The 14,145-nt window shown below is 37.8% G+C and overlaps 2 protein-coding genes across 4 annotated transcripts; one reads left to right on the forward strand and one right to left on the reverse strand.

Moving 5' to 3' along the window:
- Positions 1-1,239: 1,239 nt before the first annotated feature.
- LOC119193526 (EEF1A lysine methyltransferase 2-like) lies at positions 1,240-5,724 on the reverse strand. The gene is made up of 4 exons (XM_037447154.1): positions 5,446-5,724; positions 4,541-4,677; positions 3,705-3,861; positions 1,240-1,407 (listed from the first exon to the last, which is right to left on the reverse strand). The coding sequence occupies exons 1-4, from the start codon at positions 5,639-5,641 to the stop codon at positions 1,253-1,255; spliced, it is 645 nt and encodes a 214-aa protein (XP_037303051.1). The 5' UTR covers positions 5,642-5,724; the 3' UTR covers positions 1,240-1,252.
- Positions 5,725-5,964: 240 nt separating this feature from the next.
- On the forward strand, positions 5,965-13,021 carry LOC119193527 (histidine triad nucleotide-binding protein 3-like). 3 transcript variants are annotated; one of them, XM_037447157.1, is made up of 4 exons: positions 5,965-6,157; positions 6,358-6,579; positions 11,752-11,945; positions 12,863-13,021. In XM_037447157.1, exons 2-4 carry the CDS (start codon positions 6,381-6,383, stop codon positions 12,887-12,889), a joined length of 420 nt encoding a protein of 139 aa, XP_037303054.1. In that variant the 5' UTR covers positions 5,965-6,157; positions 6,358-6,380; the 3' UTR covers positions 12,890-13,021. The 3 variants fall into 3 exon arrangements, with proteins under 3 accessions (XP_037303054.1, XP_037303052.1, XP_037303053.1); XM_037447155.1 differs by having other exon boundaries at positions 5,965-6,128; XM_037447156.1 differs by lacking the exon at positions 5,965-6,157 and having other exon boundaries at positions 6,286-6,579.
- Positions 13,022-14,145: the final 1,124 nt, after the last annotated feature.

The following is a 14,145-nucleotide window of genomic DNA, read 5'->3' on the forward strand; positions in this document are numbered from 1 at the left end:
GCGCGGTTTTGGTTGGTATGCCCGTGTGGAGTACACAGGGGTTAGAGACTCGGTGCAATGCTCGCTCGAATGCTATACTCCCGAGTATCATTGGGCCCGGCCGTAAGAACGGTGAAATCAACATTACCATTCTACTCACCGAAGTGATGGTATTGATAACGCGTTTTACACCCGCGGAAAAAAAATTATGTGCTGTTGCTCGCGGCTTCGCCCGCCAGTAAGCCGTTATCATAGTCTTTAACGCAGCAAATATATTTTTCCATTTCTCTCTACATCAAAGCGTGACATCAAATTATGAACTATATCACCGACATTCACAATTGGAAAGGCAAATGTAAAGCACCACGAATAGAAAGGGTCCTATCATTTGAGCACATCATATAATATGCGTGTTGCGTATAAATACAATATGTATAATATGTATGCCACAATTAATATTATATGCTAACGGTAATATAAAATCATGAACTTACTTATATGAATTGTAGATAGAAACGTTCTGGGCTTGTCAAAGCGCCTGACCGATTTGTGTCAGCAATAAAATGCACATATGCGTTTGACCATATAACTAATGACAGTTGCTTTTTAATAAATCAATATTTACTCCGTACCTACCGCGTAGTAAATTTACCTGTGGTAGGTCTCTCATATGCGAGAATCCGCCTTGGTAGGTACTACAGCAGTGCCTATTTCTGCCGCCAAGCAGCAGTGTGCAGTCACTGTTGTGTTCCGGTTTGAAGAACATGTAGCCAGTGCAACTAAACATAATAAAACTTAACTTCTCATGTCTCTGGATGGCGAGCGCAGTGGAATACCATTACATTTTTTGTAATTCAAGTAGTTGGATGGCGTTTCTACTGTTTATGGGCGGTCGTATCGCTTACCATCAGGCGAACGGCAAGCTCATCTCGTCATTCAGAGCAATAAAAAAACGTATTCATTTAGTTTTTAAAAGTCAACGTATATATATGTGAACACATTGTGTGGTCCCAAGTGTTTCAATTGATTTATAGTTTAACTAATATTGAATCACACATTTTTAGAATTCAGTGTTCAATCGAGCTTGCTATTATCTTTAGGCAGGTGCTTTATAAAAAATATAACCTGACCAATTACATAAAACACCTAGCCATGTGATAAAATATGAAACTATTTTCTTATACTGACAACGTTTTCAAACTAATCAAAACAGGTGGACCCAAAGCAGGTTATTTTCCCTCAGGATAAAAGTAAAACAACCACATTTTAATATTTATTTACTAAACACCACACATGACACCACACTCCCCACCTTCCCCCCGAACCTAAACTGCGGAGTCGGTATCACGCACTTCAACTTCATCTTCTCGGAGAAATGGCTTATTAACTCTTCTTCTGTCCAGTTGCATGATGTTATTATGAAAAATCCTGAAAAAATAAAACTTATTACTTTCCGATTTTACGTTTAACAGTGAAAAGGTTTACGCCACTGTAGAGGAACAGATGGTTGCGTTCCTCTATGGCAGGGGAAGATCTCCAGACAGACAGATGCGGCGGGGGACTTTAGTTTATAATATATTTTTTAAGAATGTAACAATTCCGTAGTACATGTTTGTTACTTAACTTTAACTGTTTACTCAGCGCACGCAACGGATGCTCACAAAAGGAATAAAATTTTCCCGTTTTTACAACATTTTTCTTTAATGCTCCGCTCCTATTGGTCATAGCGTGATGATATATAGCTTATACCCTTCCTTGATAAATGAGCTATAATATTATAGTAGATTATACAAAGCTAAAGGGTTTGTTTGTTTGAACACGCTAATCTCAGGAACTACTGGTTCGAATTGAAAAATTATTTTAGTGTTGGGTAGCACATTTATCGGGGAAGACTATAGGCTATACTGCCGTGCTAGGCTCAAAAGTGGTATCTCAAAAAAAAAAACAAAATCTTGATTTTCATGTCGTCAGATAGCTTAAAGAAATAACCAATGAACTTACCTAAATAACGGTGTCTTGTTTAGAACTTGTTACAAACCTTAAAAGAGTTTCTCTATCTCAGCTTAAGTAGGTTTTAAGGTAATAAGGTTTCCCTGACATACTGCTTTTGCGCTTAGCACGGCAGTATATAAAATCATTGTATGTATAAGTATAGATTACTGCTTCGCTGGCGCAGTGGTATTACATGTGTTACGACCTCAGCCTGACGTACCGCGTATGCAACAAAACTAAATCGAGTCAGTTAGACTTTCCCGCCCTCACACCCACTACAACTCCTGTAAGGATCAGCAGTGGCATTGTATGACGAGCGGTGAAGCTCGCCGAGTCTCAGGGAACATTATGTCATTATCCCGCAACGACATTAATCAAACAGAAAGATAGAGAGTTGGAAATGTTAATAGGGGACCGGCCTGTGTTAGATTTTGTACATTATTCTATATGTAATGGTTGATAATACGAAAAAGAAACCCTCCTGCGAAAACTGCATTAAAATTGGTTAAAAAATGAGCCAGTAATTCATATTTCAAATATTACTATGTGCCGAAGTGGGCGCGAAGTGGGAGTATCGCTTCATCTCTTTCATTCGCTCGCGTCGTAATGCCCGATGACGTCACATGTGGGTAATGCGCCTCTTTTCTGTTTCTTGTTACTTACCCCTTCTACCGAAATTGAAAGACTTATAACTTGTTGATTTTTTACCGGATTTTAATAATTCCTTCTGTGTTATAATTTATATAACGTAAATATTTGATAATAATAAAGAACAAAAATGAGTCCGGTCCCCTATTGTCCACTTCCCTCTATAGCAAAGCAGTCAAAGGGCCGTTCAAGTATTACGTAACGCATTTGGGCGGAGGGGGATCTTGTAACACGTTACGATGCGTTACAGGCGCGGGAGGGATTCGTACAAAGCGTTATGTAACATTGTTTTTTTTATTTTAAACTAGCTTCCGCCCGCAGCTTCGCCCGCGTGGATTTCGGGTTTCAAAAATGGAGAAGGTGCTCAATTTGTCGGGATGTTTTTTTAATTTATGGTGGTATGCAGGTGGTCAAAAATTGTCCATAACGAAAACATGCATTTTAAAGTAAAACAAAAGAAATAATATCGTGAAGCCAACCAAATAACTAATGATATATTAAATTTTGTGACTGTTCAATTTAGTCGGGTCCGCGATATCACTTTTGTTGAGTTTCAGAACGCGACATTACATTATTATATTCTGTGCTCCAACGCACACTGCTTTGATGTTAGGAACACACCTACATTGCTTAGACAACAGTGAACTTTATACAATAGCAATAAAGCTCAAATTGACTCTACGTATTAGTTAGAAAACGTATGTATGGGAAATAGAAAAATGCTGTTTTGAGTATTTTCCCGGCAATTATTCGAATTTTTCTCACCTTTTAAACCTTCCCTAGACCTCCACGAATAATTCAAGACCAAGATAAGATAAATCCGTTCAGCCGTTCTCGAGTTTTAGCGAGACTAACGAACAGCAATTCATTTTTATATATATAGATAACAAAGGTATTTTAGCGACTTTCCCGTATTTTGCATAAAAAATTGTGAATATTACAAAAAAAAATGTCACTTTAGAGTTACATAACTTTTGGAGGCGGGGACGTACGGGAAAACGTTACGGCGCGTTACAATGGGGTCAAAAATCTTCAAAAACTACGTTACGTAATACTTGAACGGCTCCAATCAGTAAAATACTTACCGTCATCTGCCATCATATCATTAACTTGCTGTATATATTTTTCTCTGTGTCGTTTGGGATGCTCCGGATTCAACGATATCGCATCGTACGTGCCTTTATCATGTATTATACTAAATTTACCTAATTTCCTTACATCACCTTCTGTTATATCAAATATCTGAAAATATTTTTACCGAGTTATAAAATATTTACCAACTATTTTAAGCACTGGATTTTGCTCGCGGCTTCGTCCGCGTAAAGGTTTCCGGGATAGAAAGTAGTCTATAATCTTCCCAGGGTCTTAAACTATCTCCATACCAAATTTCATAAAAATCCATTCAGTAGATTTTGAGAAAATTGGTAACATACAGACAGACAAGGAGACTTAGTTTTAATATGTATAGATTATTGACTTCCAAGTAGCCTATCATATCTAAGAGAAGAAACAATAAATTTTTACTTTTTAGTGTTTAATTATATAGATATTGGTTACAGATAAACCCATAAATATATATATGCAGGTGCAAAACCTTAAAAAACCCTCTGACTTTCTAAAGACACTTGTCCATTGCATTCACAAGGAGTACACTGTATTCTTTGTGAATTGCTTGCTTTAACAGTGAAGGAAAACGTGAGAAACCCTGCATAACTGAGAAGTTCTCTATAGGAAATATGAGGGTGTGTAAAGTCTGCTTGCACTGCCGCGTGGTGGACTAAGGCCTAACCTCTCAGTAGTAGAGGAGGCCCGTGCAGCAGTGGGACAGTATAATACAGGGCTGATATTATTTTTAACTTACTTAATGTAGGGCACATTATAGAATAGCTATATTTTCCTGGTCAAAAAAACAGAAAGTTACCTCAAATTTAATCTCTGGAAACTCTTTCTCAGCAACTTTCTCTGCAAGAGTGATCGCTTCCTGACAGTAATCTACTCCCAGGAGGTTTGTGAAGCCCTCCCTAGCTAGTTCTGTGAGAGTGTAGCCATTACCACAACCTGGAATAAAAAAATAATACTTATAACTTAGAGCCATATTAATAGATGTTCTGAAGTGAGATATACAACAAACATCATGCATTTATCTCTGAAGGGGTATGCAGAGTCAGAACCAGGGCACCCACTTCTTGCCAAGTGTGTTCTGTCCCATGATGTTATAGGGGAGCCTATCGCCATATCGGGCCCAAATTCCAGACTGCGGGCTGATACTAAGCAGAAAAACATTAATATCACTGCCTAATCCGAGATTCGTACCCAGGACCTCAAAGTGATGCTGTACCGAAGTGAGATATAAGATAAGATGTAAAATAAAGTTAGCATCTTAAGGGATGCTGCTATTTAATAAACTGATATTAACATCTCAAAGGCTATAAATGAAACCCATGAGTTGACTCCATGTAGTCAAAATACTACAAATTTCTAATAGTAAATTTCTAATTATTTTTAAAGTATTTTGTACTTATCAACAATCATGTTTTCTTTACTAAAAATAACTTAGATTCGGCTTAGTTTAAAAATATAAAATATTTAGATGTTTTAAAGTTTTGGACTGGTTTAGCTACTTTTACGGCTGACTGTATTTAATATGTGCCTTTGTTTTCATTTCTAACAAACATCCAAGCACTTTCATGAGTGTTCGCCTATATAATTTAAAAAAAATAAAAAAAATAAAAATGACATTTCAAATATATTTGTTTACATTTCATATTTCTCTTCCTGAAGCGAAGTATTAGCAATTTTGTAATAATTATTACGCACTGCACTTACCTAAGTCAATAATCGGGCTAGATTTGTCAACACCAGAATTGCAAATCCATTTTATAGCCCTATAAGCACTATCTTCGCCGAACCACACATCACCTGGGTCACCATGTTCGTCAAAGTTAATTATTTCCTTCGTGTAAGCGTTTACCCAGTACTGCCGTGTGCCTAGCTCAGACGAATCTAGCTCTGTGTCTTCCATTTTTATAGAAATGTAGAAAAATAAATTCGGAATGTTTTGTTTTTTATTTAGTGTTTTTAGGTTATGTCAGTGTTGCACCAAATACCAATAATCATATGTTAGTCGACTTTGTATCAATTTTATTCCATTTGAAAGCTATAATATTAACGGGTTTTTGGGAAATTTATATTTGATAACGTAAATTGTATTTATGAAGTGAAGTGACATTAAATAAACACCAAAAAAAATCATACACATGCGAAGTTTTTTCTCAAGGGTTAAGTTAGGTAAATACAATTAGTCGATTTAGTAAGCAAATGCACGATGGTCAAATCTCATGTCATTCTGACATTTCGAAAGTAAGCTGTTTATTTCGAAAATGTTAAACTTATTTTTATAATATTTACGGCAAATAAAACCAAAAATTGGAAAATGCTTTATGTTATTGTGAACAAAATTGTTAAGAATAAAACAATTACGATTTGTTTGTTAGGATTAATTTTGATTTGTGAGTGACTGAATAAATCTAATTTATAGGCATGTTTTTTGATTCATAGTTATATTATATTAGAAGATAACCTATTATAATCAGTTATTTCTGCAGATTTATTATAAAACTTTGATTAATCGACTAAAAAAGCTTAAAAATAAGTCCACAAAAATCCTTCTAAATACTAATCACTGTTGACATTTGGAAACCGAACGCGCCCTGTGATAACAAAATTGATTTTTTTCAGATTTTTATCCAACACAGGTGAAAATGACCGATCAGCCACCGAGATCGTCTTGTATATTTTGCAATATTGTAAATAAGTTAGAAAATACGGAGATATTATACGAAGATGAAGATATTTGCATATTTCGCGACATTAAGCCAGCGAGCAAATTCCATATTTTGACGATACCAAAGAGGCACATAGAGGATGTAAAAAGTTTGACTTCCAGTGATAAACCTTTAGGTGAGTTTTTAAAAAAGGAAAAAATATATATTTTTTAAAAGTTTCTATGATGTAGACCACAGTGTAGACTGTAATTTTGTTTGAGTATTTTGGTGAGAATTTTAAAGTTCCGTCTTTGATTCTCAGGTCATGTAATTATTTTTTTTTACTTTGATTTTAAATCTGAATTAATTTCCGATAAATTTGGCACCAGTAATTTTGAGTGTATTACTATTTTGTCCTGTTATTTATTGAAATAGTGCCTTTATAGTCTAATGGCAACCTATATCTGCAGATGGACTTTCAATTCCACAAAATATCCTAGTATTTCTAGTGTCCTGCATTGAGAAATTTATACTATTATATAAAGCTGAAGAGTTTGTTTGAACACACTAATCTCAGGAACTACTGGTTCGAATTGAAAAATCCTTATAGTGCTGAATAGTTCATTTATCGAGGAATGCTATAGCATATAGGCTATATAACATCATAGCCTATAGGCTATATAACATCACGCTATAACCAATAGGAGTGGAGCATCAATGGGGAAAATTTACTCACTTTGAGAGCTTCCGTTGCATTGGATGCAACAAACATGTATAACGGGATTGTACCTCTGAAAATGTTCTTAATAATTATATGAAGTAAAAACTATCTTTGTTGCATCACAGGAGTAGCCTGTGTATGTATATCTGGTTTTAAAAAGGCCGACATAATTGTAACAACTGGCAAAGGATAATCCCGTGTCAGTCAATAGGTACTCTATAGGTGGATACACTTTGCCATGCATATATAAGAATTTCCTAATTATCAGTTCAAGGTTGTATTTCAGAATAATTTTGAAAAATCAATGCAAAACCTGGCTATGCGGGTGATATCTTTTTATGTAATTAATTACTTGGGCAATTATCTAAACTACAACACTGAATGAAAAATTTTGTGACAATTTAGTTACATCCAGTTTGAAGTGAAGGATAATTTTGGCTGTTAGGGGTGGCTGATTTCGATACGTAAATGATTTAAGGAAGATCTCTGTAGGAATTTTAAGGGGGTATGAAGTCTGCCTACACTACAGCGTGGTGGACTAAGGCCTAATCCCTCTCAGTAGTAGAGGAGGCCCAGCAGTGGGACAGTATATAATAATACAGGGCTGATATTATCATTATATTATTAGGAAGACAGTTTGTTCTACTGATATGCCTGTACCCTGCAATTCTCGATTTCACTTGTTAGCAAAATATTTGTCAACTTTGAACTTATTATTTTAATTAAATGTCATGGACACGTCGTTATCACCAGTGAGGATAAATAAGCCCTTACCCCCCCCTCCTGAGGCAAGTCTTGTACACTCGGTCTCCACACCTGCACGCCAGCACGAGGGGACATTTGTTGCAGCTCTAGACACACAGTTCAGTGTATACCTAATGGTTGTAACACATTGAGGCCTATAAAGGCTCGTGAACAGTTCCTAGCCTTCTCCCCCTAAGTGGTTTCCTTCTTCTCCCCCACACCGCCTTCCCAGCTATCCCCAAACTTTCCTCCAGGACCCTGCAGTGGCTAAGACGGTGGATTCCAGTATACCATGCGCGAGTTTACCCCGATGTTGACCGTGGGGTTTGATACCAAAAAAAAAATCCTAATCTAATTAACCTACTACATTATGTAGCAACCTAGATAAGTAACAGTAGCCACTATGGCAATTCTTGTGCGCTCTGTCTCCATACCTCACGCCTGCACGGGGAGTCTATCGCGGCCCTAGGCATACAGTTCAGTGTATACCCCATGGTTGCTATTACACATAGGGGTTTATGAGGCTCGTGGACATTTCCTCTCCTAATCGCTCCGCCCATCCTGTTATTTCCTCTTCATTCCTCCTTTCCCCTATTTCTCCTCTTCCTCTCTTCCTCCAGGGCCCCGCAGTCACTAAGCAGGGGGAACCAGTATACCGTTCGCAGATTTCCCTCCGTGTTCACTCCGTGTTCACTGTACTTTAAATAAAAAGGATAAGTAACAGTTGCCAACACCTTAGATTATACTTGTGAGATTATGTAAAAACTCAAAAGTACCCGGAACCGGCGGGAATGCATGAAGGTTAATGTAGGTGGAGGAAGCGCGAGAAGTATGCCAGGATCGTGCAAAGTGGCAATCTATAGTCTCTGCCTACCTCAATGGGATTAAGGCGTGATACTATGTATGTATGTACTATCAGCTATTTGTACCATTGTGTTGTTATCATGCAATTCCATCTTATCATTGCAAACGATTTGCAACATAATTATAATTGTTCTCGTAATGTTAATGAAAGATTATGCCTCATAAAGTAGAGTCCGGCACATAAGTACTTTTTACTGATAGGTCTCTCATATGCGAGAGTCCGCCTGGGTAGGTACCACCGCAATGTCTATTTCTGACACCAAGCAGTGTGTAGTCACTGTTGTAGGTTTGAAGGACATTGTAGCCAGTGTAACTACTGGACAGGAAACTTAACATCTAATGTCTCAGACGAGCGCGGTGGATTACCAAATACTTTGTAATTCAAGGTGTTGGTGTTTCTACTGTTTATGGATCGTATCGCTTACCATCAGGCGAACGGCAAGCTCGTCTCGTCATTCAAAGCAATAAAAAGATACCTGAATAAATTGAAAAATTGAAAGCCTCTACACACTTTTGTGTTCTTGTCAACATCAATAATCTTCTTAAAAAATAAAAATATAAGGGATTTATTATACTTCACACAAAGAAAACAAATCAATAAAATCTAATGAGTATTATAAATAATCACAATAATCAGTCCTGTATTATATACTGTCCCACTGCTGGGCCTCCTCTACTGAGAAGGATTAGGCCTAAGTCCACCACACTGTAGTGCGGGCAGACTTCACATACCTTCAAAATTACTATGGAGAACTTCTCAGGTATGTAGGTTTCTTCACGATGTTTTCACCGTTAAAGCAAGCGATAATACAAACATAACTTTAGAAAAGTCATGTGTGTTTGGGTTTTGAACCTGTAGACATTCGTCTCGGCAGTCACTTCCAAACACAACTAGGCTATCGCAGCTTCGACTTAATGAACATGTCTTGTTGCTTTTGTTGCTGACTATACTGTTTTTGGAATATTGATTACTTTTATCTATAAAAGGAAATTAACATTATTTATTGTGATAATGGGTGTTTTTATATTCGACCGCGCAGTTAACAACGAAGGAAACTTAAGAATGAGATACTGGAATCCCCCAGTTTAGTGACTGCAGGGGCCTGGAGGAAAGTTGATAGCTAGCGAGGGGATAGCTGGGAAGTGTGTGGAAAGGAACCCTCTTAGGATGGGAGCAGGGGAGCAGGGGAGAAGGTCAGAAAATGTTCGTGATCCCTTATAGGCCTCAATGTGTTACAACCATGAGGTATACACTTAACTGGGTGCGTAGAGCAACGGTAAATGTCCCCCCGTGCCTGCGTGCATTCGGTGTGGAGACAGAGCGTACAAATAAGACTTTCTGGTGAGGAAGAGAGGGAATAATTGTTGTTGGTGTGTGTCGACACACACATCTTTTATCCCTAAAAAGTAGGCAAAAGACGCAACTTTAGTAGATGTCAGTATAACTGTGATTAAAAAAAAAATCAAACCCTATTTTTTATAAACGTTTTTTATCTAAGGACGGAGTAATGTGATAACAAGTCTGTTTCTCAGTGCCCAACGGTACTAAGAAACAGACATAGGGCCGTTGTGATTGGCTTAATATTGAGATACAACAATATTAGCCAATCACAACAGCCCTATGTCTACGCACTACGAAGGCTGCCATGCCGTTAGCACTGAAAAACAGGTTTGTTTCACAGCTTTGCTCCGTCTTTAGATAAAAAACGTCTATGAATACGGGCCAAAAAGTTCTAAGGTTATATAGAGCGGACGTTGGGAAGAGTTATACAAACATTTTGCGCTTGTGATAGTTACTCAATCTACCGCGAAATAGCAAACATCAAAGTAAAATACTTCATATTTTCTTCCATATTATTTGCATGTTTTTAATGCCCATATTAGCATATTTTCAAGCCGACATCAAAAAAGGAAGAGGTTCTCAATTTGACTGTATGTTTTTTCTGTAAATATGTTATTTGTATTAATCTCTAACGACGCTGACATCTTGTCACACGGACATTTCAAACAAGACAACGACTTATTACCAATTACTAATAACTTTTGAAGTAAAAATTTGGACCTGATGTTCGGCCTATAACTATACTGTTTAATAATCAAAAACAAACACACACGCATTTATCCTCGAAGACGTATGGCGTATATATTGCCATATTGGGCACAAATTACAGACTACAGCTCAACAAAAAAAACAAATGTCTCTTTGCCCGATCCGGGATTCGAACCCAGGACCTCAGAGCGCTGCCGTACCGCGCATGAATTACAAGTACGCCACCGAGGCTATTATAATCAGTCATACTAATAAAATTTTTGCAAAGCTATGCTTAGTTAAAACACAATTACTCGATCAGCTGTAAGGCAAGCCGCCATCTTGCTTCTTAATAAGGTTTGAACTAGTAACCGGTGATGTTTTTGACAGTTATTTAAGTAATTCGTAATCATCTCTTAACGCTAAAAAAATTTTATAAGTAAGACTAATAATGTCGAAATTTTCTTTCTGTGGTAGGCGAGGTATGCCCATTAGTGGTACACTATAATTATAATAATCTGGTATTATTTAAGTATTTTAAAAGCGATTTCGTTAATTAAAATCTAAATATATATAGCTCAAAGGTGACTGACTGACATAGTGATCTATCAACGCACAGCCCAAACCACTGGACGGATCGGGCTGAAATTTGGCATGCAGGTAGATGTTATGACGTAGGTATCCGCTAAGAAAGAATTTTGATTAATTCTACCCCAAGGGGATAAAATATGGGAGGAAAGTTTGTATAAATCTTCTTAGATTTTTGACTGGTTGAACTGAAATTAAAGATTGAAGCTACTATGACGAAGACGTTCGCTTAAATAGGATTTTGATAAATTCAACCCCCATGGGGATAGAATTAGTTTGAACCTATCAGTACCGGGAAAATATGTAGCAAGACTTTTATCATACTGTAGACTTTTATCCCGGAAAACTTCACGCGGGCGAAGCCGCGAGCAAAAGCTAGTAATCAATATAATCCAATGGAATGAAAAAATATTTTGTTACAGTTGAAAAAATGCTCTCTGTATCCAAAAACCTGCTGACATCAAACAACCTCACAGTAGAAGATGCCAGATTTGGATACCACTGGCCGCCATTCCGGAGCGTGAGGCATTTGCACCTACACACTATTGCGCCAGAATCTGAGATGGGCCTCATATCTAGGATGGTGTTCAAAAAGAACTCGTATTGGTTTGTGACGGTGAGTTAATTTTTGATTGTACGGCAAAGTGCACTGCATCTGCTAGTGAGAGTTGTAATGGAATGTCGACTTGACCGTCTTGTTGTAGTTGTATTGTACATAGTTAGAGTATATTTACTGCGCTGAGGTGCTGTAGAATCCCGGGTCAAAATTATTGTGACTTTTTCCATCTTAAAAAATTACTCAGTCGCAGCTCGGAGTCAGGAAGCTGGTATGATACATGTGCCTCAGCACGTAAAGCCGTTGGTCCTGATCTCTCTCCGGTCATGTCTCACCGGACTATAAGAAACGGAGTGCTTGTGTATAGCACACTTGTGCACTATATCTTCTGTCTTATCTCCGTTGAGATTGGACGCTGTGGCCGAAATTCGGTTAGGAATCACTTACTAGAATGTCGACTAACGAGGGATGATTACGCCTCAGTCGACACAATAGGGGACCGGACTCATTTTTGTTCTTTATTATTATCAAATATTTACGTTATATAAATTATAACACAGAAGGAATTATTAAAATCCGGTAAAAAATCAAGAAGTTATAAGTCTTTCAATTTCGGTAGAAGGGGTAAGTAACAAGAAACAGAAAAGAGGCGCAATACCCACGTGTGACGTCATCGGGCATTACGACGCGTGCGAAAGAAAGAGATGAAGCGATATTCCCAACTCGCGCCCATTTCGGCACACAGTAATATTTGAAATATGAATTACTGGCTCATTTTTTAACCAATTTTAATGCAGTTTTCGCAGGAGGGTTTCTTTTTCGTATTATCAACCATTACATATAGAATAATGTACAAAATCAAACACAGGACGGTCCCCTATTGTGCTGACTTGTCTCTAACCGGATGTTAAAGATATGTCTACGGGTAACACCCCGGTCGAGCCGTGCTCATGCTAATTACTTTTTTTTTGTTTCAGCCGGAATACGTCGTTTCAAGACTATGAAGAAATTAACGAGAATTTAGTACAATTTCCATTTATATAGTTTTTATAATTGTAGTTGGTGTTAATAATTGCTTGAACGGTGTGGGAAAACATCGTGAGGAAAAATTATAAAAATTTTATTCTTTGTATAAATTCATTTATAAGCTGCGATAGTTATGTGTGAAACGGACTGCCGAGACGAATGTCCGCAGGTTCAAAACCCAAACACACCTAAAGTTATGTGTATTTGTGAATTATCGCTTGCTTTAACGGTGAAGGAAGAAATGAGGAAACCTGCACTGAGAATTATATAAAAAAATCAAATATAAGGTCCGTCTACGCTACAGCGTGGTGGACTGGGTAAGATCGGATGCCCAAACGAATTTAAAAAACAAACAACTTCTAAAAATATTTTAAGATTTTTTTTTTCGACTTAGTATAATCACCTAGATCATTCTCAAAGTTCTAGATTCCCAAAGTGGTTCAGGTGGACACGAAGCCCCCCTCCCCCCTCCACATGGGTAAAGACTTGATGGGGGTTTACGTTGGCGTGACCAAAATGGGGTCCACGAATACTTATCTGGTTTGATAGTAAAGTACTAAAATGTTGGCTTGACTTCACCTGTCAATGTAGGCAGATATTGATAGGGGTCGTAAGGCACGGTGACGACAACATAACTGTCCAGGAAGGTCGGTAGTTGTAATGCACTTTCAAGAAACCTAAAAAAAAGGTCCACAGAACCAGCTAAATTTTGAAAAGGGTCTGTGGCGGTACAATTATTGCATACAGCGCCATCTCGTCAACATCACCGGAACTGCAAGATGAATATTGGCAATTGAGAAATAATGCTCAATAATCACGCTAGATGGCGATAAACGATACTGGCTTGCGATAGCAGAATTTGCGCAGTATATATACCACCTCCGAATAGGAACCGTCGGAGAGGTCGCGGTCGGTCACAAACATCTGCCTGACTAGAAATCTTCCCCCTTCCATAGAGGAACGCAACATCTGTTCCTCTACAGCGGTGTCTACCTTTATGCAGCTAAAGATCTATGGGAAAAAGTTTAGGAAACTCTGATAAAGATCAACCGGCATGCGCAGCGTTGCACGTCCACCTGCAAGGTGGACAGAGTACTTGATAAAGGTTGCAGGAGCATGCTGGATGTATGCTTTCGAAAGGTCCGTCTGGAAATCTTTAGGGAAGGCCTATATTCAGCAGTGGGTTTGATGTGACTGATGATTACCACCTATATTGCAATATGTTCCATTCATG

This window comes from Manduca sexta, unplaced genomic scaffold (genome assembly GCF_014839805.1).
Source record: "Manduca sexta isolate Smith_Timp_Sample1 unplaced genomic scaffold, JHU_Msex_v1.0 HiC_scaffold_63, whole genome shotgun sequence".
NCBI classification, from domain to species: Eukaryota; Metazoa; Arthropoda; class Insecta; order Lepidoptera; family Sphingidae; genus Manduca; species Manduca sexta.

Bases quoted from the DNA above. Each gene is read 5' to 3' on its own strand.
- LOC119193526 (XM_037447154.1), bottom strand. From the start codon at position 5,641: ATGGAAGACACAGAGCTAGATTCGTCTGAGCTAGGCACACGGCAGTAC. The intron at 3,862-4,540 runs GTAACTTTCTGT...AAATATTTTCAG, and splicing joins TTCCAGAGATTAAATTTGAG to ATATTTGATATAACAGAAGG. The intron at 1,408-3,704 runs GTAAGTATTTTA...TTATTTTTTCAG, and splicing joins TGATATGATGGCAGATGACG to GATTTTTCATAATAACATCA.
- LOC119193527 (XM_037447155.1), top strand. From the start codon at position 6,053: ATGCTTTATGTTATTGTGAACAAAATTGTTAAGAATAAAACAATTACG. The intron at 6,129-6,357 runs GTGAGTGACTGA...GATTTTTTTCAG, and splicing joins GTTAGGATTAATTTTGATTT to ATTTTTATCCAACACAGGTG. The intron at 6,580-11,751 runs GTGAGTTTTTAA...ATTTTGTTACAG, and splicing joins TTCCAGTGATAAACCTTTAG to TTGAAAAAATGCTCTCTGTA.